At 36.4% G+C, this 23,682-nt stretch overlaps 1 protein-coding gene across 2 annotated transcripts in view; it reads right to left on the reverse strand.

Annotated features, from left to right (window-relative positions):
• Positions 1-23,682, reverse strand: part of PTPRR (protein tyrosine phosphatase receptor type R) — a 268,902-nt gene that overhangs the window by 27,456 nt on the left and 217,764 nt on the right. For both annotated transcript variants that reach the window (XM_006058411.4, XM_006058412.4), the window contains exons 8-11: positions 22,108-22,192; positions 14,915-14,994; positions 14,352-14,489; positions 1,010-1,120 (exon numbers count right to left, since the gene is read on the reverse strand). In XM_006058411.4, coding sequence (XP_006058473.2) covers positions 1,010-1,120; positions 14,352-14,489; positions 14,915-14,994; positions 22,108-22,192 — 414 coding nt within the window. The remainder of the gene's footprint in view (positions 1-1,009; positions 1,121-14,351; positions 14,490-14,914; positions 14,995-22,107; positions 22,193-23,682) is intronic.

Here is a 23,682-nt window from a genome sequence, read left to right on the forward strand (position 1 = left end):
AATGGTAGATGAATAAATGGCCAAGAATTGGGATATAGTGTGTTTCCTGTTCTTTGAATGCTCCAGACAGATTATTATAAACATATTGACCAGTATAAGAATGCTTAATTTTATACCCACTCTAATGATTCTACACTCACCCTAAATACCAGTTTTTAACATTAGTGAGGAATCCCTGTAGTAAAGGAGTGACAAGGGAGGGTCCATGCACATCATTTCAAAACCAGGTTGGGGCCTGGCGTAGACTAGGCACTAGAGAATACATGTTGAAGAACAGGTTTCTCTAAGTGCCTTCCTATCATGAATTTCCCATTAAAACCCATCAGTGCAGCTCTGTCTCAACTTTCTTCTTTGTGATGATTCTGTCCCAGCAGTGGGGTTCTAGATAGGACTGGAATCTTTGGGATGCTTGCTCTCTAGAAGTAAAAACAATAGCAACAATACCATGGCAACATCCCTCAGCATTTGCTGTCCAAAATTTAAATAAGATAAATTTTCTATGACATAATCTGGTCTGGGAAAGTCCCTATAAATGACTGTAACTCCAAGTTTTGGAAGATCTCAACAACACTTCAGGCTTTTCTTGCCTCCCACAACCACCCACGAGTGCAGATTTTCCCTTTCACAGTTTCCAGGCCTTACTTAAATCTGCTGAGACAAAGTGACATTAAAAAAAGAAATCATGGTAACATCTCCAGCACAAGCCTTTAGTCCTTTAGTTAAAGGTGTTCAAAAGGTTAAATCAGAGGTGTTATATATATGCAAATTAGAAGACCATAGCACCCTACTTAGTGGATTTCTTTAATGTCTACTTAAATTAATTATTCCACAGAGTGATAGTAGCTGACAACAAAATACATAAGGGAGTGATTAGAATTTCTTCTTGATCTTGACATTATTTAACTTGTTTAACTTGAATCTGCAGTTCTTAGGACAAAAAAGTTCAAAATAAAAATGCAATCCTCTAACACCTTCCACTTTGTAGACAGCTACAGCTCCATATTCTTACCTTTAAGACAAGGTTTCGAACAGTATAGTTATCGCATTCATTTACACTGATAACCAGAACCTCAACTTTTCCATATATTCCTCTCTTTTCTGGCCAATAAAGCACGCATTTCTGGAGGAGGGGAAAGAAGAACACGGCAAATATTAACGGTTTTCATTGGCCTGGAAGCATTTTTCTTTCAAGCATCTCAAAAGTTTCTATTTAGTTAAATAAAATAAATCAAGTATCAATTTTAAACATTCTGTAAATGAGCTAAAACCACCGAACTATACATTTTAAATGGATAAACTTTATAGTATATATATATGCATGTGGCACGCAGTTGTGTTCAACTCTATGCAGCCCAACTCTTTGTAACCCACCAGGCTCCTCTGCCCATGGGATTTTCCAGGCAAGAATACTGAAGTGGGTTGCCATTTCCTCCTCCAGGGGATATTCCCGACCCAGGGATAGAACCCACGTTTCTTCCGTCTCCTTCATTGGCAGGAAGGTTTGTTCGTTTGTTTACCACTAGTGCCACCTGGGAAGCCCATAGTATGTATAGTATAAATTATACCTCAGTCAAGTTTGTTTTTTTTTTTAACCAGTACTATTGCTGTTAATCCCATACAAAAAAATAATTCAGGCAAAATTTCTCAAATCCCCACAGAGAAATTAAGGGCTAATTCAGAACTGAATTAAGAATTAGGAGATCCAAATATTAGAGTTTATCATGAGATGAACAAGGTGAAAATAAAATGTTCTCCCCTATGATTGAGGCAAGTCACATTTCCTTGGGGCTTCCCTGGTGGCTCAGACGGTAAAGAATCTGCCTGCGGTGCAGAAGACAAGGGTTCAATCCCTGGATCGAGAAGATCCCCTGGAGAAGGGAATGGCTACCCCACTCCAGTATTCTTACCTGGAGAATTCCATGGACAGAGGAGCCTGGTTGGCTACAGTCCATGGGGTCGCAACGAGTGGGACACAGCTGAGTGACTAACACTTTCACTTTTTCACACATTTCCTGCTTCATCAAACTAAAGTCTCTAGTAAGAGTATCTGTAATGTGTTAGATGCCACAGAATGCAGTCTCCCCTGTATGTAAAGTAGACATAATGGCCATTAATATATCTGTGGTATTGTATTTGCCAGGACCAATTGCCTTTTCATCTACAAGATCCATTGAAATAAATGTGTAGCAAAATTATTTTTAAAATTTTTATGAAGGATCCTCTTTGAAGGGTTTAATAGAAGTAATAACAATTATATTGCAACAAGAAAACATAATATGATGGATAAGGTGCAAGCTTTGGAGTCAAAGAGCCTGGGACCAAATTTTGGTGCTACCATTTATCTGAGTCCATAAACAGGGAACATAAACTCTCTCTGGCCTCAGCTTCCTCAAGATTTAATACATGGAAAGCACTTAAGACAAAGCTAAGCATACAGTAAGCATTCAAAACTTGATATTATTATTGTTATTATATTTTACAATACTGGATTATGGGATGGGTTTTTGATCTAAAGTGATTAGATCATTACTTAAATATGCATTAGATCATGCATCAAATATATTATTTTTATGATATCATCACAAAATGAGTTTCAAACATACATATAAATTCATATTATTTATTCTTTTGCCTTTTAAACAACCACAAAAGAACTACTACTTTTTTACCACACATTTTAATGTCTAAGAATAAAAGTGTGAAAGTTAATGCTTTATCTTCAGTGCCCAGGGAAGTAATTTAATTTTAGAAATATTGTTTAAATAGAATTCATCATTTTCTTTCAAACACATATGCATATTGATAAAGAAATTCTTTCACTTATTGCCTTCGGTTAGGGACCTTTCAGTCCTCAGGAAGCTTGTTTCTTTATGTCTATATCAAAGGCATATGACCACACTTAAAAATAGTTAAGTTCTTATAGATTTAAAAGAGCAACAGCAAAAAAATTACAGAATTACAGAACTAAAGGAAAAGACATGTAACATATCAGAAACACACCTCTGGGGCTCTATCATGCTAAGCACCAAATGCTCTATGTGACAGAGCCACAAGGAAGTCACTTCATCTAGTGGAATCACTGTTTTTCATCCACTACAATAAAAACACATTTGCCTACTCTACATTCTGGTCCTTTTCCAAACAAAGTAAATCATTTTCACCTCTATTTCCATGTCATCCCACCCCCAAGACTATCAAGCAATCAGGTTATCAGGCTTAGTCTGGCTAATATAACATTAACATTTAAAAAAAGAGAAACCGTCAGCACAGGGAATTATACTCAAAATCTTGTAATACCTTCTAATGGAAAAGAATCTAAAAAAGAATCATACATATATCTGTATAACTGAATCACCTTACTGTACACCTGAAACTAACACAGCACTGTAAATCAACTATATTTTAATAAATTTTTTTTTAAAAATAGCAATCTTTAAAAAATAAAGCAATTTCTTTCCCTCCTCATTTATGAATTGCCAAATGTCTGAAATTTCCCCGATTTGTTAAAGATAATCATACTAACCAAATTGCCTGGTTGCTTTCAATGGAGCATCAATTATTTCGCTGCAAGACCCGAGCTATTGTGTGACTTAAAACCCATGCCTCCTGGATGAATCCAAGAAGAGTGACAAAGAATCTTGCAAAAGGTATTGAACAAAGAAAGAGGCATTCAGTGGCCCAGCAGTCAGGCATATATGCCCCATTGTCCAGGATCTGGCCTGAGTAGCAGGCCCCTCAATGAGAAGGTGGCTCTTGAAACTGGTAAGAAAAACTGCCAGGCAGGAGTTCTCAGCTTGCACCCTGACTCTTAACAATACAATCCAGGCTTGTGCACCTACTTGATAAATGAAAGCACTGCTTGCTTCTCTCCTGAGCTTGCCGGGGCCCTCTCGAATGTTTTTCTTGACTCTTTACCAAAAATGCAATTGGCAGCCGGCTCCCAGTAGACAATGTAATGTGACTTGTTCATTCAAACAACCCTTAATTAGCATCCCATCTCCTTTCTGAGATACAATAGCTTATTTTTACACACTGAATACATTTTTCCCCTCTTTAAGGAGGATGTAGAAAAAGAGACCAGATAAGTGTGGGTGCTTTTGAATATGAAGTGAGCGAGAGCTGCAAATGTGGTTGTTTCTAAGGGCATCAGTTCACATTTGAATTATTTTTGTGAGTAGCTTTTTACGGTTTTTTCATTGTGGCGTTAACAATGATATGAAAAAGAAAAATGCAAGGAAGGAAAGTGCTCTCTTAAAGATAATATTGTGACATCACACTAATTGTGTGTAATTTGAAATAGCACGCTATGTAGCAGAATATAACCCCAAATCATCACTATTCTGTTAGCTGGGCCAGTTCTTTCAGTAAAATTATCTATTAATTCCAAGAATTCATAATTTGGAGGACAAAGAGGTTTCCAGAAGGTTATGTGTCTCTTGTATAAACAAGTAATTAGTGAACCTTGACTGTAAAGATCCTGGACATCAACCAATTTTTCATCATCAGTGGTTTACAGCAAAAGTAGAATGCAGTGCAAAGCAATGCAAACCCATATTTTTATAATCTATTTTTTTTTCTTTGATCATCCCTCTCACTCTCACCACATTAGGGTTATTTGTGTATAAAGAGGAAGCAAGTCTAGCTAGTATATTAGTTGCCTGAAAAGAAAATCTATTTTTAAGTTACTTTCTTTTTAAATTCTATGCATTTAAAATCAAAGAAATTTTTGCTTTATGAGCTAAAGATGTATCATCACAAAGGAAATGGCTCTAAATAAACAAAGAGATACTTAGTTGCAGTTGGGTTATATTTGCGTAAAAGAGAATGGATCAGATTGTCTAAAATTATTATGGTTTTATTTACTCTAATTCTTAGTATTCCACCTAATATTACTAACATAGATGCAGCAATTTGATATTAAAAGCATCTTTACCAAAATATATCATTGAATCCCTTCCATGATCATTTGTGTTAAGTAGAACAGAGAGTAGATATTGTTATTGTTATTATTTTTTTTTATAATTTTACAGCTGAGAATACTGAAGCTCAGGTGTTTTGGTAGGGGTCTCTGAGAACATGCTCTTGGAACCAAGACCCTTTGAGCAAATATCACTTTATAAATCCAAGCTTTGGTGTTTGGATTTCTGCTCCAATAACCAACTCTTTTCTATACCATTAACCAATACTCTCCCTTCCCTCTGTGAAATACACTAATACTCAACGGAACACTGAATGCCCTCCATCCACTCTCTTACTAAGTCCAGTACTTCTGTCACTGTCTGCTGAGCTGTATGTTAGTAAGTGGTATTTGTATCCAAACCTCTTAAGGACAGCTGCATTCATTTAATGAAACGTCACATAAATTCATGAAACATGAGGGTAAGAAGAAAAAAAGAATTGTTCCATGAAATAATTGTGTGAGTTAATTAGGTTTTCATGGGAGTGGGGGGAAGTGGATCAGTAAAGAAAACTGCATGGAAATCAGGTACAGGTGAGACTTAGAAAAGGGCAAAGTTTGGAAATACAGACAAAATTCTGCATTCATATGGTTTTATAAACTTTACTATGTTCTCTTATTTTAAAGAAACTGAAATGGGACATTTTAATGATATATAAAAGGCAGGAATTACACAAACTACATGACCTGGAACCAATATTAAAAATAACAAAAGACTGTCCCATAATAAAATAATGAACAAATCTGAATAGGAACAACTGTACCTGTTTTAAGACAAAACAAAAGAGCTTTTTGCTGTGTTTGAGTCTCCACTCTGACGTTCTTGGATTATATGTGTCAAATAAGAGGGCTTCTAACTATAGTTAGAAATAAACCAAGTTACAGCAATTGAATGGAGAACAGCTGAATTACAAATTAGGGTGCCGAATTATACCTGGAATGTAAGCATGTTTGAAAGAACAGGTGAGTAATATTTCTTAGGGACTGTCAGCCTCAGAATTCCTGGCCACTCTTAATTGCTTGTGCAGCATAACCGTCCAGCACCCGGTCATTCAGGAAATGAGCTGAGGCTGCTGGGCAGTGCTGGGCAGTGCTGGGTCAGGCTGCTTCCCTAGAAACCAAATATCTAATTCTGATCGTCCAGAACAGCTGAATACCGGTTAATGGGTCTCCACTGTCCTTCAACATGACCCTCCCTGACCTTGTTGACAGACACTCTGACTATGGGACTTTGTTTGCTCATTTATTTCCATGCTTGGTACAAAGAGTGAATCCTCTTGTCCACCCTACACTTCTAACTTGAGCATGACTCCCGCATCACAGTTCCAATCCACACTTTCAAATTGTCCACTACTTTGAATGAACAGACCTTACGCTTTTTCTTTAAACTAAGTCAAAATGCTTTATCCTTCTCCTCTTTCCTTAGAATGGTTAGAGATTTTAAACCAGGACTGTAAGCAATCCCAGATACTGCTCTCTGGCCGCAATCACTGCTTGGACTAGAACTTTCTCCCTTCCCACCTTAACTAGGAAGAAGACTTGAGGAGGGTATGTAGAGAGGTGAGAAGGAGGAGTTGGGAGTCAGATTGCTGGCTGTTTAGCCTGGGCAGGTTGCTTAACTGCCCTGGACCTCAGTGTCTTTCATTGAGTTTTACAAATAAACTTATTGTAAAAATTAATTTCTAAGCACACTGTTAGTGTTCAATAAACATTAGTTATTTGGAAGATCGAACAGCCCAGTTTCTACACTTTCTAGGTATATTTGATGAACTTTCTAGATTATCTAACTCTAATTTTTTTAGCTAATTTTAAATAGTTGAGAAGATGTACTTTTATTTTATGGATTTAGAATATAACATAGTATAATTAAATTTAATTACAAGTGTTTTATCAGGAAAATTTATTTTCTCTTTAAATGTACAGCTTAAAAAGATCTACTTTATTTTTAACTATAATTTACTTACAAATCAATCATTTCCACCTGAATACCCATCAGATTTCATAATGAAACTTAAGGTAAACATGGGATATACTTGATTAATATTTATATTGTAAAGAAACACTTGTTTTGGATGTATTTAATTAAATAAAGTCATCTACAGTAGCTGTGATTTGACTTAAGTCATTACTTCTATAAATTCATAAGATTCTTATAGGCTGCCATATATAAATTTTAAAATGCTCTCCTGATCTCGGTGTAAACTGTCTTCCATCTCTCTTACTCTACCATATGTTTTCTCCACTCCTCATAAGACCTGACACTGTACCTATATCTAATATTTTAAATTTTTGTTTCTTGTTTACCGTGTCTACTCTTTTAGATTGTAGCTCCATGAAAGGAGGGATCTTTGACTATTTTGTCCATAAAGATATAATCCATGTGCCTACACTGGTGCTTGATGGGTGATAGTTGATAAACATCTATTGAATGAATACACACACACTACTGGATGTTTGATAAAGAAGAACGAAGTACTGAAAGTCATCAAGGTTAGTGGGGAATTCTAGATGCTAAAGGTAATGGTGATAGTGTAGTGTCTGTCCATGGAATTCTCCAAGCAAAAATATTGGAGTGCTTAGTCACTTTAGTCGTGTCCGACTCCTTGCGACCCTATGGAACCTAGCCCGCCAGGCTCCTCTGTCCATGGGATTCTCCAGGCAAGAACACTGCAGTGGGTTGCCATTTCCTTCTCCAGGGGATCTTCCCAATCCAGGGATCAAACCTGGGTCTCCTCATTGCAGGCCTATTCTTTACCACCTGAGCTACAGGGAAGCCCAAAGATGATGGCACAGTTAGATGTATTTCTAAATTGGGAATATATTTTTTCAAAAGTTCTTATCACTTAGGTCATTTCACATCTAAAATTATAAATTAATAATGAAAGATGTGGATAAAAAGATTGGAAATGACTTTATCTATTAATAAGGAAATGATTACATACATTTTAGCAACCATACAGTGAAATTCTAGCAGTCATTTAAAAATCATGTTTTTGATGAGTTATTAATGATATGGAGAACACTCATAATGTTAAAAGCAGAATATACAAAGAATACAGAACCCTCTTTCATTCTCTGTAGTCTTCAGCAAAATGTAACATTCCAGGCCCATCTCCCTTCACTCCCTACTATGCTCAGGCCACACCAAGCTGCTCAGCATGCTCTGTGGTGTCGTGTCTGCCTCTGTGTGCTGTTGCTTTGCCAGGTTTATGTTCCTTGTGCACCTACTTCCTCTGCAGGTCCCTGCTGAAAAACTGTAAGGCACCATAAGAGCTATTTGGACAAAGAAATGTAATTAAAATAAATCTTATCCATAATTTTATCAGTTAGAGAAAGGAAGAGAATGAAATTGGGGAATACTTAAAATACAATTTCTTTATTTTGCTTTTTGAGATTAAACTGCTTGCAAAGTGCTGAACAGGTCAATGGGCAAAATGGGGTTTTTAAGTATTTAAGTCACATAGGTGAACTCAGATGAAAGATGTAAATATTAAGACAGAATATGGCAGTATTAACTACTCGAGAGAAGTATTTCGTTAGGCCAGATCACCAAGTAATGCTCTCACTTCGTGAATGATAATTCAGTGTCTTATTCCTTCTTGAAGCCAACAATGGGTACTTTGTCTTTTAATGTCTTGCATCCTTATTTATGAGCTTCCCACGTGGCTCAGATGGTAAAGTATCTGCCTGCAATGTAGGAGACCTGGATTTGATCCCTGGCTTGGGAAGATCCTTTGGAGAAGGGCATGACAACCCACTCCAGTATTCCTGCCTGGAGAATCCCATGGACAGAAGAGCCTGGTGAGCTACAGTCATGGGATCACAATGAGTCAGACACGACTGAGCAACTAACACTTTACTTTACTTTACTTTACATCCTTCTTTAGCCCATTTATTATGTTGGGGCATAATGAGTACGTGAGCTTTGGAATCAAATAAACCTGGACTAAAATTGGGCCTCCATCACTTACTAACTTTGAGACTATAGGCAAATGATTTAACCTCTGACCTTCATTTCTCATCCATAACATAGGTATAGTAAATCTTGCTTTGTAGAGATAGAGTGAAAATGAACTGAATTAACATATGAACTGTGCTTACTATATACATTCAACAAATGGCAGTCTGTGGAAAATATCTTCCACCGTGCACATAATATGACCGACATTCATAGCCACTTCTTTCTTAGCAGAAAGTCTGAGCTAGTCTGAGGACTTTGGAAATATAGAAATGCTTCTTGTCCTGTTTAGACGGATCCTACTCTAGCTTTTCAGGTTTTAGCTGCTGTGTCTTCTCTAGTTAAGCAATAGTTCATGTTAAAAGTTTGAACACTGTGTTTTCAATGTTTTATTTCTTTCAAGAGGAATTCCTTCATGAGATTTACGTAAATGAAGAAATCAAACTTACCAAAAATAAAAATTGCTTCTCTTTTCACACCATAGATGAGAACTGATTTGTCAGCTTTATTTTAAAAATTTTTGCCTATTCTTATTTAATAAAGTAACTATGAGAATATTGTGATTATTTAATAAGAGCTGGCAATTATTCTTTTATTTATTTATTAGAAAGTAGAAAGGTTCATGAAAATACAAAGCCTGGGAATTTCTAAAGATAACTCCACCCTCACATATTTTTGGAGGAAATGATTTTTGTCTATTTCAAACAATGACGCTTAACACAATTGAAAGTTGGCACATTTTTGGTAAACAGCATCTTCCTGGCAGTGTGAAGGCTACTGCCTATTTCTTTTGAGCCAGACTTTTCAGTATCATTTTGATTTGTAAAACATTAAAGTTTCTTCCATAGTATTCTTTGTACATCTTTAGAGAATCTGGATGGAAAGGAATTTTCATTTTAATTTAATGAGTAATCAATAATAACAGAGTCAAAATCCTTATTGCAATATTTGGAATTATGACAGGCCATGGGAAAATACATGTAGCAAATTGCACACAGAAGTGTAACATAATGTATCAATATTTACTTTGATATTTCCAGAATATATATCTCAGACACTTAAAAAGGCAAGAGGCTAAAAATGGTAAGAAAAAATAATACCTTTTCCATTTCTGAATTATGCAGCCAAAGTGAAAAATAAAAATCTCAGTCATCCTTTATGTGGACATTATTTTTTCAAAAATTCTGGCTTTCAACAGATCTACTTGACTCTCCTATGGAGAACAAGAATTCTGAGAACGGTACCAACAGGTTTGCATGCTAAGTTGCTTCAGTTGTGTCTGACTCTTTGTGACCCTATGGACTGTAGCCCACCAGGCTCCTCTGTCCATGGGATTCTCCAGGCAAGAATACTGGAGTGGGTTGCCATTTCCTTCTCCAAGGGATCTTCTCAACCCAGGGACTCCTTCTGACCCAGGAAATCCAACCCTGTCTATCTCCTGCATTGGCAGGTGGGTTCTTTAGCAACGGTGCCACCTGGGAAGCCCACAGGTTAGCTTCAGGTTTAATGCACTTGAAAAGGAAAGAACAAGATGGGCTCTATTTGCACATTCACATTCACAATGGAGATGTCTGAGCATTGTCAGTTAACCAACTCATTGTCACTTTGAAATACATATTTATCTCATATAGCAGTTCTCTTAGAATGACAAACTTTGGTCTTGGGGACAGAAGGGAAGAATATAGCTGTCTGTTAGGGCTTTGGCATATTTGCCAATTATTCATATTATCTCTGTTGGCCTTTAAAATATGTCACATCCTATTTAACTTCTAGGAAATTCTTATCATTAACCAGCAATCTTAGTTTCTTCTGTCCTGTCCTGATGAAACCTGACTCAAGAATAAGTTATAGCACCATTGGTGTATCTCTGTCTTTTTGTCTAAAGAAACAAACATATAACATTTGAGGAATGAAATGCTCAGGACAACAAAAATCATAATTTATCTTACACAGTTACTAAACCTGTTCCCTGATCCTTGTGGTATATATGCTTTGCCAAGCATTAATCCTTAAAAAATATGCAACAAATAATGTTTTCAGTGGAAAAAAAACTTGTTTCAAAACATTTACATCCTTATATTTATGTAATCGCATAAATCACAGTGCTTTTTCTATGCCAATTTTGTATGATTTTACTTTTAATAAAAGAAATAGAATTAATAAAGGTATGAATGTTCTTTGAGAAAATACATCATGACAATCTATTCAGAAAATGGTAATTCCAACCAAAGTGGGCAGGAGTAGTTCAGTCTATTCAGATCTAGAAAGCATCGCCAACTCTTGTGTGAGTTCTAAGGTGTCTGTGATTTCCTCTCATTCCTTTGTGGGTATTATTCTACTGATTTTTGGCTTCTGCTGTTACTACTGAGAAGCCAATTGTTAGTCATTCTGGTTGTTAAAACAATCTCTGCAGTGTTTTTCAGTTCCACAGATGTGTCTAGCTGTGGATTTATTTTATTTATCCAGTCTAGGATTTACTGTGAGAGATCAAGTCTTTCACCAATTTTGGAAAATACCTAACCATTATTTCCTCATATATTACTTCTTTTATTATATTCTCCCTTTTTTTCTAAAAAATCCATTAGACATATATTGGACATCTAAATACTATCCTCTGAAACTCTATTTCACATTTTTGGTCATTTTGATCTTCTAGGTAATTTCCTTAGCTCTGCTTTTTAATCCAGTAATTATTTATTCAACTGTGTCCAGCTTGCCAATCCACTTATCTCATGAAGTTTTTTCATTTTAATGTGTATAATATTTATTTCTAGGCCTCTTTGGTTTGTTTTTAAATCTTCCTAGTCTTTTTTGATAGTAAATTGTTCTTTTGTCAAGTTTTTAATTTTATATTTTGTATGTTTAATTATAAAAAAGCCTATATTTACAGTTTCTATTGTTTCAATTTCTTGTAGGTCTATTTCTACTATTTGTTGTTTCTGCTTTTTACTTACGTCGGTTATTTACATGTGTTTCTCAGAAGTTTGACTTCTGAGTTTATATTTGCTGGGCTTTTTCCTCTGAAATTCTGTGTAGTGTTTGCTGTGCAGATAGCAGAAGACTTTGTTTTTGTAAAGTGCCTTACCAATGCAGTATTACTTTTAATTTTTTAATTAAATGAATATAAACTAGTTTATAAATGATTTATATACATTAAAAAATACTATTTAATATTAATTACTTGCCACTTGGTGCTTCCTGGTTTTTGAATTCTGAATACTCAAGAGTACCTTACTATTGATCCCATGAGAAGGCCAGACTTTGATAGATTAATTTCCTGTTATAATCCTATTTTGGTAGGCAGGTTTATTTCTGTGGTTCACCCTTTCACTGAAGGCATAGCCCTTGCAGGTGCTCACTTCATGGAAGGTCTCAGTTCTAAGTCCTAGCTCCTGCAAGCCCAAGGCTTTGTCTCCAGTTCTTATATTGTCATGAAAACACAAATAACCTGTAATTCTCTGGTTTTATGAATTTTATTCAGTTTTTTACTACTAGAATTTACTTTCTCCCCCAAGCTCTGCTATGCATGCCATATCGTATTTCACTCAGTATGACTGGTTTTTCAAATTATCTAGCTTGCCATATTAACATAAATTCTATGTATATATGCATGGGTATAAATACACAGAGAATATACCTTTAAAACTTGAAGAATTTTTTTTTCCTGCCATGAGGGTAAATTGTCACAGATATTAAACAACTGTGCAGGACTTGTCAGTGGCTTATTATGTTGACAAGTTGATATTGGGTGAAATAGCTAAGAATATTAGGGATTATTTTATTATGCCACTTTAGACTTTCATATAAGATTCATATAAATGCATTTATTTAGTAAGCATATAGCTAATGCAGTATACATTACTGTATTGGCCAGTATTCATCTACTGGCCAAAAATATAATTTTTTTCCCAGGATAAATTTCAGAAAAAGATTCTTTGTCTATTGTAGCAAAAATGGAAGAAAACAACAAAACTTTAAAAGAACTTTAAGTTGCTGTTTGTGTACCTGAGTTTTCTGCATTAGCAGCATGGTTATACTATGGTTGGTGGTTGCAACTCACCAAAGGAGTTAAAGGGAAATTTCCATTTTCTTAAATTCTTATTGTCAGGGTGAGACACGGGCATAGTCATTTTGATCAGAAAACAAACACAAATTCTGGCTAAAATCAGACTGTAAATTATCTCAATAAGATGTCATGAAATGTAGGCAGTGTCTAGGATAGCACTCTTTGGGAATTACACAGTTTTATTTTTATCACGCAAAATACAGAAAGCATATTCTATAAGCTGGATCCTTAGAAAAGTTTACTAGTATGGATGTGGGATCTAATTTTGTCTCTTTCTTGGATTTTGTTTTATGAAAATATTGAGAAAGTTGTTTGGTTTGGTTAACTTCAAACCTTTCTCCAAATTTCACTTTCTCAGTGAGGTATATCCCCCTGTATAATACTGCAGCTTGCTCTTCTCCTACTGCTCCCTACAGCTCAGACACCCAGTCCCCTTATCCCACTCTACTGTTTTTTCCTACCAGCATCTATCCCTTCTAATATGCTATATTCTTATGAAATTCTGCTTCTTGCTTTTTGTCTGTCTCCCCCTCACTAGAAAGGTAAAATCTACCAAGGGCAGGAATCTTTGTGTTTGTTTACTAACAAACTGCCAGCAACTAAAATAGTATCTGGGGCTTTCCTGGTGGCTAAGTGGTAAAGAACTCACCTGCCGATGTAGGAGATGTGGATTCAATCCCTGGTCCAGGGAGATCCCACAGGCTGTGAAGCAACTAAGCCCGTCGACCACAACTATTGAGTCTGCGCTCTTGAGCCCGCAAGTTGCAACTACTGAAGCCTGAGCACCCTAGAGCCCCTGCTTCACCACAAGAGACGCCACCACAGTGTGTGTGTGTGTGTGTTAGTCGCTCGGTCCTGTCCGACTCTTTGTGATCCCATGGATTGTAGCCCACAAGGCTCCTCTGTCCATGGTGAGAAGCCCACAAACCGCAACTAGAGAGTAGCCCCTGCTCTCCACAACCAGAGAAAAGCCTGCACAGCAATGAAGACCCAGCACAGCCATAAATAAATAAGTAAATAAAATAGTATCTGTCACTTAGTAGGTGCTCAAAAATTGCTCATGATGTAAATGAACAATTTTTTATTTCCCTATTATATATCAGAGTGATGATTCAGGGCCCCTCATTTCCTTACATAGATATATAGATACAAATGTGAATGTTGTATGCCAAGCACATTGATTTCACTGAAAGAAAGCTATCATTCACAGGACACCAATTTCCATTTTGGAGGAGCATAAACTGACCTAGCCTTTAGGTGTCTTAACATCTTAAATTTGTTAGGAAGTATATGGTAATTTTCCTTAAACAATCTCTGTTCTAGAGTAACAGAAAAAAATACAATGTTCTGCACTTGGGAAAAGGTCATACCTCATTTTTTTCCTTGAGTTTTGTGATCATAACAATCACGGGACTGTCCTCCTGCCAAACCATCTGCCAGAAATCATTCACGGTGTTGATCATGGGGCCCTGTGTGGCGATGAATGCTTTCTCTTTGCCACTGTAGCCCTAGTTTGAGAAAAAAAGAAAAAATGTTGGCTTTGAAGTCCATGCCTTGCACTGAAAGTTTAGGTGAAAGATCTTCAAAACAAAACAATTCTGCAGGTCCAAAAGCTACATACTTTCACGGCTTCATTGATTCGAGCACCACCATTCTAGTGGTTATTATCTCAACAAGTCGAGCATAGCACATGGTACTGAGGGTTGTTAAGCGCAGTCCTCCCCAGAGCACCTCAGAGGGAGCACTGTGGCCACAGACATACAGGAAAGGAAGACTTACCGACATTGATTATGACCAAGCGAGCAAAACAAAACTTGCTGGTAACCAAGTTAAATCAAAATTAATCTAGTCTGAGGGGTGAAAAAAAACCCCAACAATTCCAGACAGTACATCAACATGCTTATCAGAAAGAAATTTAGGTTTATTTACTTACCCTAATATAATTAGCATTGATGTAAGTGCTCAAAGAATCAGTTACATTTTTTGGTCTTAAACATACTCTACTGAGGGGATCTAATGAAGAAAACAAGAAAGAATAGGTTAGCCAGATTTTCTCTTTTAAGTTTCTTAGAATGTCAATGGGGCTTCCCTGGTGGCTCAGATGGTAAAGAATCTGCCTGCAATGCAGGAGACCTAGGTTCCGCCCCTGGGTGGGGAAGATCCCCTGGAGAAGGGAAGGGCAACCCACTCCAGTATTCTTGCCAGAAGAATCCCATGGACAGAGGAGCCTGGCACGGTACAGTCCATAGGGTTACAAAGAGTCAGACATGACTGAGCACGCATGTATCTGTCATCACTTTTCTGTGTATACATAGAGTACATACTCTAGTCACAAGGGCCGAGGGCAATCTCCCAACTACTCCACATTCTTGCAGATTCTGTGCTTTTCCACATATTGTTTCCCTGCCGTCTCTGCATGGGTAAGTCGTCCTCATTCTTCAGGGCTCAGTTCAAGAGATACTTCCTTCCTGAAGCCCTCCCTTGTCTTCCTGGCAGAATTAGGCATTCTCTTCTTTGCTCAGGCTGCTTGAACTTTATTTTAGTATTTAACATCTTGTATTTAAGTGCTTCAATTCTTTCTTGCCCTCAATGGATTGCAATGAGCCCCTTGAGAACAAAGGCTGTCTTTAATTAACTTTTATATCTTTTGTGATTTCTACTTGATATGTGGCTCAGAGTGGGTTTAATATCGAATTAATTTCAATTAGAAAGAGTTAAAATAATGCTTTTCTTCTAGATTTTTCTCTTTCCATAGCAAAGGGAATGAGAAAACTTCAATTTCTTTTCAGTATCCACTGATTATTAAAAGTTTCCACGAATGGCCTAAACCACTCACACTTGAAAAGAGGCCCACTTCCTTCAGTTTTTATAATGCCTATGATGTATATTATTTACTGGGAACTCAACCTCAAAATTGCTTAGAAGCAGGTTCCTTGTCAAGCTAAACTAAATTTATGTTGAAAATTGGTAATTTACAGTATTTCCAAATATTTAGAGATCTTGAAATACTTAAAAAAAAAAACCAAGAATATAATATATGATGGAGTAGGAGAAAACAAAAATGAATTGAAGCCTTTTAAAGCTAGTTTAGTCTAATAAAAAGCCAAGTATTAAAAAACAGAATTTTGTCATTACTGTCATCATGTATTATTGTTTTCATCTTTACTGTTATAATTTTATTCATGCAGTGCATGAATTCAATGTTACATTGGACACTGATCATATTTGCTCCTCTCTCCTGCTCTTCTCTTTTTATTTCCTTTGCTTTCTTCCTTTCATTCTTTTTCCCTTCCCTTCTTCCTTATACCCTTTTCCTTCCTCCCTCCTTCCCTCTCTTCTTTCTTCTTTCCTTCTTGTTTCTTTTTTCCTCTCTACAAAGTATTACACACACATAGGTCTGGTGTACAGAGCACATGCAAGTCTGCCCTCTTCTCCATCTCTTTAAAATACCTCTGGCAATCTTAAGTCTTCTATTTAATAGACAAAATGATACCTGGATCCTGATATTTTGATTAGAATCATATCAGATTTTGTCAAAGGTTATACTGGGCTGACTCAGTGCACATGAATTTGAGCAAACTCGAGGAGACAGATGACAGAGGAGCCTGGCGTGCTACAGTCCTTGGGGCTGCAAAGAGCTGGACATGATAGCAACTGAACAACAACACACTGGTCTGAAGATTTCCTCTTCAGGAAGAAGTGTGTTTAAGGTTGGAAGTCAGAGAGGAAGCTATTAGATAAGGGAAAAGCTTATCACTGCTAGTGATGGACAAAGGCAGAGATGAGAGGAATAGGATAGTTCTCAGAGGTGAATTCAGGAGAAGTGGGAAATGGACGGAAGGGCAGGGACTGGTCACACCTTCAAGGTGATTGGGAATCATCTTCAAGTTTGTTGTGGAAGAGACAGAAGAATCTAGGCCTGCTTTGTCCAATATGGTAGCCACTAGCCACGTGTAGGTAAATTCAAGTTAATTAAAACAAAGCAAAATTTAAATGTCAGTTCCTTGGGACTTCCCTGGTGCTCCAGTGGCTAAGACTCCACGCTCCCAATGCAGGCCGCCCAGGGTCTATCCTTGATCAAGGAACTAGATCCCACGTACTGCAACTGAAGCGCTCACAGGTCGCAACCCAAGATCCCACATGCCGCAACTAAGATGCAGCACAGTCAAATTAAATAAATATTAAAAAATAAAAATAAGCTGCTTTCTCTTTTAACAAAAGTCAGTTCCTTGGGTGCACTCACTTTACTTCAAATGCTTATTGCCACATGCAGCTAGGGACTATCTCATGGAAGACACAGGCTTGCCAGGTGGCGCTAGTGTTAAGGAACCCACCTGCCAATGCAGGAGACCTAAGAGACACAGATTCGATCCCTGGGTCAGGAAGATCCCCTGGAGAAGGAAATGGCAACCCACTCCAGTATTCTTGCCTGGAGAATCCCATGGACAGAGGAGCCTGGCAGGCTACAGTCCATGGGGCCACAAAAGAGTCAGAAGACTGAAGTGACTGAGGACTCAGCACACATGGGAGATAGGGAACATTCCCCTCATCGTAGAGAGCTTTTGTGGACAGTGGTGGTTTTGCCAATGCAGTGATGGTTATTATGTGAAAACAGGGCTCTTCAGTACTCTGTTTCTGAAACTGTAAATGTTCCCATAGTTAGTGTTCTTATTGTCTGGAATTGTTTCTGGGATTAATGATGAATTCACTAGGAAGATAAAGAAAGGAGAAACTAACATTCACTGAGGGTTTACTATTTGTTGGAACTTTCCAAGCCATTTTCCACATATGATTATGTAATTCTTTCAACAGCCTTATAGGGTAGTATGACTATTACTCCTTTTAAGGGCAAAGAAAGGCTGGCACAGAAAAATGAAGTAGCCTGCCATAAATTGTAAATATTTTCGCCAGGATAGGAAATCAAGTCTAACTCCAACATTCTGCTTGAGTCATACAACTTGTTGCCTTAATGAGTGGTTCACTGATTTGCATATCTACTCTGTTTTAGGCACATAATAAAATAAAAGAGAAAACATAATGTAAGTAGGAAACATTACTAGACTTTACATTTTTAAATAAAAAGTGAAGACCAGAGTAACTAGGACTTTAAAATTTGATTTATATTGTTTTATAGTTGTATAAATAAACTGCATGGACAAAATATACATAAAAATTCTTTGTTGTACAAATAATTTCACACTGATATCAGTTTTTTTTCCCATTGCTCTTGCAATTAAGACATAAAGATATTCTCATCACTAATATTTGTTTATATTATTAAATAATTTTATATAAATTTGACATAAACACTTTAATCTGCAACTTAAGAATATTCAGAGCCAAGCTGACATTGTACATAGAAAAAAAAAAAAAGCTACATTTTAATTAGTTCTTGGCCATCCATATTTCTACTGCAAAGCATCCTCCAAATTATGCAGTCTCACTAATATGCACAAGCTGGAAGCTTTTAAACTTAAGAGTTTATTGTAGGTTAAAAAATAAAAACAATTATAATATTTAAAAGCTTATTCATTTAAAAATTATTTTATGTAATGTTTCAAACTTATCTCATCATACAGTCTAAAATAAACCATAAATAGCAGATTTTCATATTCATTCCCATCTTTTATGATGATTTTCCAACCACTGATGTGACTTGTCCATGCTATATTTACTAGATTATATCTTGCACGACAGGGGGTTGGGTGGGGTATTCAGGCTACAGACATTTTCAACAGAAAATCCGTCATTTGCAACATCATTTGTCAGCACAGGTGCCCTGGTTCAAGTGACCCACCCAGTTCTGGGAATGGAAAAGCTGACACAGGACTATGAAGCAGTTGTCTGATAGCATCTGGGCAGGAAACAGAGAAGGCTGAACTTTAAAACAGTCCTAATAATTTCCAAGTCCTTCTGAGATTAGGTGGTTAAGTATAATAATTGCAATGCATGTTTATGCCCTACTTACTTATGTTTGGTAAATTTGAGATGAAAAAGCCTGAGAGAAAGATACCAGATGTAACACACAGCACTTTCATTCCCTTCAGCCAATTATAGTTACAAAATATCTTTCAACAATAACTGTATCTTAGGTAAACAGGTTTAACTATAAAGACCAGTTAAAAATATGTTCCTGTGAAGTAACTATTACAATGTGTTTCCAACTCTAACAGAAGGGGAATTCCATGAACACTATTAATGGTAATTCTTGCTCTATTAGCATAAATATGGAGAATTTGGAGGTTTATGAATGAAATAATTAACTGAATTATGAAGACTCTACTATTTCAATGTTAATACTTTGAAAGAAACCTTTGGGGCTCCATCTTTCCAGAGTTATTGCCCTGAGATGTCTAGGGGTTTTGTCAAGATCCCAACTCCATCTGTTTGTTTAGTTATTGACAATATTGCTTCCTCTCCAAAGTAATTTTGTCTTTCTAGGCAGAATTAATTACTCCGTCCTCCTACAGCACTTGGGCAACATTTCTATTCTGGCTGTTGTTGTTGTTTAGTTGCTAAGTCATGTCCTTTGCAACCGCATGGACTCTTACATTGGACATAATTACTCATTTACAGGTATCTTCTCTGGTCCATGACCTCTTTGATATTATATGATTTTCCTTATTCTTTCCTGGTTCCTGGCATTTAGCTCACTGCTTGACATCGATAAATTTCACAGTTGTTGTTGTTGCTAAGTCACTTCAGTCGTGTCCGACTCTGTGCGACCCCATAGATGGCAGCCCACCAGGCTCCTCCGTCCCTGGGATTCTCCAGGCAAGAACACTGGAGTGGGTTGCCATTTCCTTCTCCAATGCATGAAAGTGAAAAGTGAAAGTGAAGTCGCTCAGCAGTGTCTGATTTAGCAACCCAATGGGCTGCAGCCTAACCGCTCCTCCGTCCATGGGATTTTCCAGGCAAGAGTACTGGAATGGGTTGCCATTGCCTTCTCCGAAATTCCACAGAGTTAAATTTAATTTTAAAATAGTCTAAGCAGTGTTTCTCAAAGTGTGGTCCTGGTATCACCTACATCAGAATCACCTGTTTGGTAGAAGTACAGATTCCTGGGCCCAACAGAACCCATTTAAACAGAATCCCCAGGGTGGAGCACAGGATGCCACATTTTTAACAAGGACTCAGGTGATTGCTATTGCTTAATGAAGTCTTTCTGTAAAAGCATTTTTTTGAGACATAATTCATATACCATACAATTCACTTGTGTGAGGTGTACCATCACAGAGTTTATTTTTATTTGTTTAATTCACAAAGTTGTACAACCATCAGTGATGAAAGGCATGTGGGCAGATGCGTTTGGGTTTGAATCTTGCTTCTTTAATAACTACAAATCTCAGTTTTCCTCCTCTGTAAGAAAGGAACAATAATATCTTTCTGAGTTATGAGAGTAACACTGAGCATTTTATCATGTGCAAAGCACTGGGCTTTACAACAGCCCTGTGAGGTGGATATTACTACTTTTATCTCACAGATGAAGTTATGGAATTTACCCAAGGCCATAGAGTAAGCGCTGCAGCTGGATATGAGCCCCAACAGTTTAGCTCTGTAGGCAGCCCTATAGACTCTTCTGTAAGGATGCGAGATAAATATTTCTAGCAAGGGCAACATTTTCATTATCTCCCAAACAAACTCAATACCCTTTTCTTTTCTTTTCTCATGCCTCCCAACACTTGACAGCAACTATAGTTTCTATCTCTACAGATTTGCCTAACTGGACACTGCATATGAATGGCCTCATGCAATATGAGGCTCTGCTGGCTTCTCTCACTTAGCATATGTGTTCAGGGCTCATCCAAGTCGTAGCATGCATCAGTACCTCATTGCTTTTTATTGCTGAATAATACTATATTATGTGAATATACAACATTTTATTTATCCACTCATTAGGTGATGAATATTTTGGTTGTTTCTACCCTTCGAGCTATTATGACTAATACTGTTACAAACATTTGTGTACAGCTTTTGTGTGGACACACGTTTTTATTTTTCTTACATATATACCTAGGAGTAACATATCTGAATCATATAGTAACTTTAGGTTTTACTTTTTGAGTAATTACCAGGCTGTTCTTCAGTAGCTGTACCTACTATCAAAGTATGAAGTTTCCACTTTCTCTACATCCTTGCCAACTCTTTCTACTGTTTTTTTAAAAATTATAATCATGTGGATATGAAGTAGTATCTCACCATGGTTTTGATCTCCCTGATGCCTAATGGTGTTGAGCATCTTTTCATATGTTTGTTGGCTATTTGTATATCTTTTATGGAAAAATGTCTATTCAAGTCCTTTGCTCATTTTAAAATTGAGTTATTAGTCTTTTTATAATTGAGTTCTAATAGTTCTTTATTTATTATAGATACAAATCCTTTATTAAGTGTATAATTTATAGATTTTCCTGCCATTTTGTGTCAGTGTCGTCTTTTTAGTTTTTTGATGGTACCCTTAGAAGCACAAAACTTTTTAATTTTGATCAAGTTCAATTTATTTTTTCCTTTTGTTGCTTATACTTTTGGTGTCATATCTAAGAAACCATTGACGAATTCAAGGTCATGAGGATTTACATCTGTTTTATGTGAAAAGTTTTATAGTTTTGGTTCTTACATTTAGAATATCCATTTTGATCTTATTTTGAATTAATTTTTGTGTGTTGTGTGAGGCATTTTATTTTTTGCAGGTGGCTATCCAGTTGTCTCAGCATCATTTATTGAAAAGACTATTCTTTTCCCCTGAATTATTTGACACCCTTTGGGAAAATTAATTGACCATAATGTAAAGTTTAGAACCATGTGTCTACTGGAATTGTGAGAAAACCATTGTAAAAAGAGTAATACAAGATAAAATTATTAACCTTAGCCCATTCTAATGATTATTAGTTTTTTTCTTTTTTGGCTGCACCACTTGCAGGATCTTAGTTCCCCGACCAGGGATTAAACCTGGCCTTAGCAGTGAAAGCCCTGACTCCTAACCACTCCATCTCCAGGGAATTCCATTTTAATGATTATTAGTCTTGAGCTGTGTTTGCAATTCCAAATTTGGTGTGTATATGGAAATTGTGAGGAAGGGAAATGTTGAGGGAGGGGTACAACACAAACTACTTAATTCAAGAAACTTACTTGGCAAAATGGTCTTATAGCGATTTTTGGTTCCATGACGTGGGATGTCAATTTCTTTGGGATCCACAAAGTTCATTGGTATTTCCTGCAAAAATAAGTGATATCAAATACTGTATCTAATGCTGCCACAAAGAAAATCTTCACGGGGGGCCATCTGATCCAGAGCTCTATTGGACTTCAAAGTCATTTATAAAAAAACAGACTAACACCTCTGATTTGCCAACACCCTTCCTTTCCTAAACACATCAGCTGCACCCTGACAAGCTGACTCTAAGAAATGGCTTTGTGTGTTAGATAGTATTATTCGATATGTAGTTTTTAAAGAGACATAGAAAAGTTTGGTTAGGTTTTAAGAATCCTGTTCTGACATAATTGCTGGGAATTTTTAAATAGGTGGCTGAAAATTTTTTCAACAGTGTATTTAGATTTCTTCCAATCTGTAGATTTAATACTAAATTTTTTTATTATGATAGATTCTGTCTTAACATTAATTGTGACTCTTTTAGGATTATGAAAAACTTCTCCTCAAATGGTAAATATAAAGGGCATTTTTGTTGATTTAAGTAATAATGATATGATGCATTTTTGTATTAAGAAATGGTTTTTAATTTTACTGTCCCATTTCTGTTTGTAAGTGCAATATTTGTAGTGAAGGGCATTTAGACACTGTCTTCTAGCAATTAACAAGAATACAAATATATTTATTAAGTCAGAATATATGCCAAATGATGGAGGAGGGAACAATTAGAGCAGGAGTCACTCTATATGTTAGACCTAAAAGGTGAGCATCTGATGCTGACTGGAACAAAGGAAACAGTAAGCCAAAGTTTTCAAAAGGTTCTAAACAAATATTTAAGGAGTTGATTATACAAAATGGTATGTTCTCTAACTTAAAATTCTGCAAAGGATTGCTTAGATAAATGTGAATTAAAATACCTTTTATCCCTGGATCACATAAAATAATATTTTTGTTACCTACACTTTCTCAAAAGAAAATAAAACTTGACAGCCTAGTATTCATTGAAATGAAAGAACTTATCTACAAATGTATTTAAATTGTCCTTGTTTTCAGGCGATCTGAAAATTCAAGAAAAGCCTGACTATACTATGAATTTAAGACTCGGTCCATAGAGAGGAGTAGCTTACTTTAAAAACATCATTTCTGAAACCTGCATTATTTTAGATATTTATAATTTATTCTTGTTCTTTGCTCCAACTAAATACGTTCACAGTTTCAAGTTACCAAAGTAAGCAAAATTGTTGACTGTTCAATAGAAACCACTTGTTCATGCTTAGTAATTTCAAACAGGTTAGTCTGTTTTGGCAAAGCTGTGATTAGCTCTATTCCTCCTATTCTTTCTTGTTTTCTGACACACACAATTTATCATCTTCCAGCATTCTCTCTCTATTCCTTGCTGACCTCATCTTCCCTTTCAGGGAAGTAGTCCATGTTAAAGGCTTGTCTCATTGAACAAAGAGCTATCTGCAGTTCGAGAAACATACCTTTGGCCACTTATATGACCATTGATTGGCTTGTTTATCCCCCCAGGTTTCATTTTTTTCATACATAAAGAG

Source organism: Bubalus bubalis, chromosome 4, assembly GCF_019923935.1.
Source record: "Bubalus bubalis isolate 160015118507 breed Murrah chromosome 4, NDDB_SH_1, whole genome shotgun sequence".
NCBI classification, from domain to species: domain Eukaryota; kingdom Metazoa; phylum Chordata; class Mammalia; order Artiodactyla; family Bovidae; genus Bubalus; species Bubalus bubalis.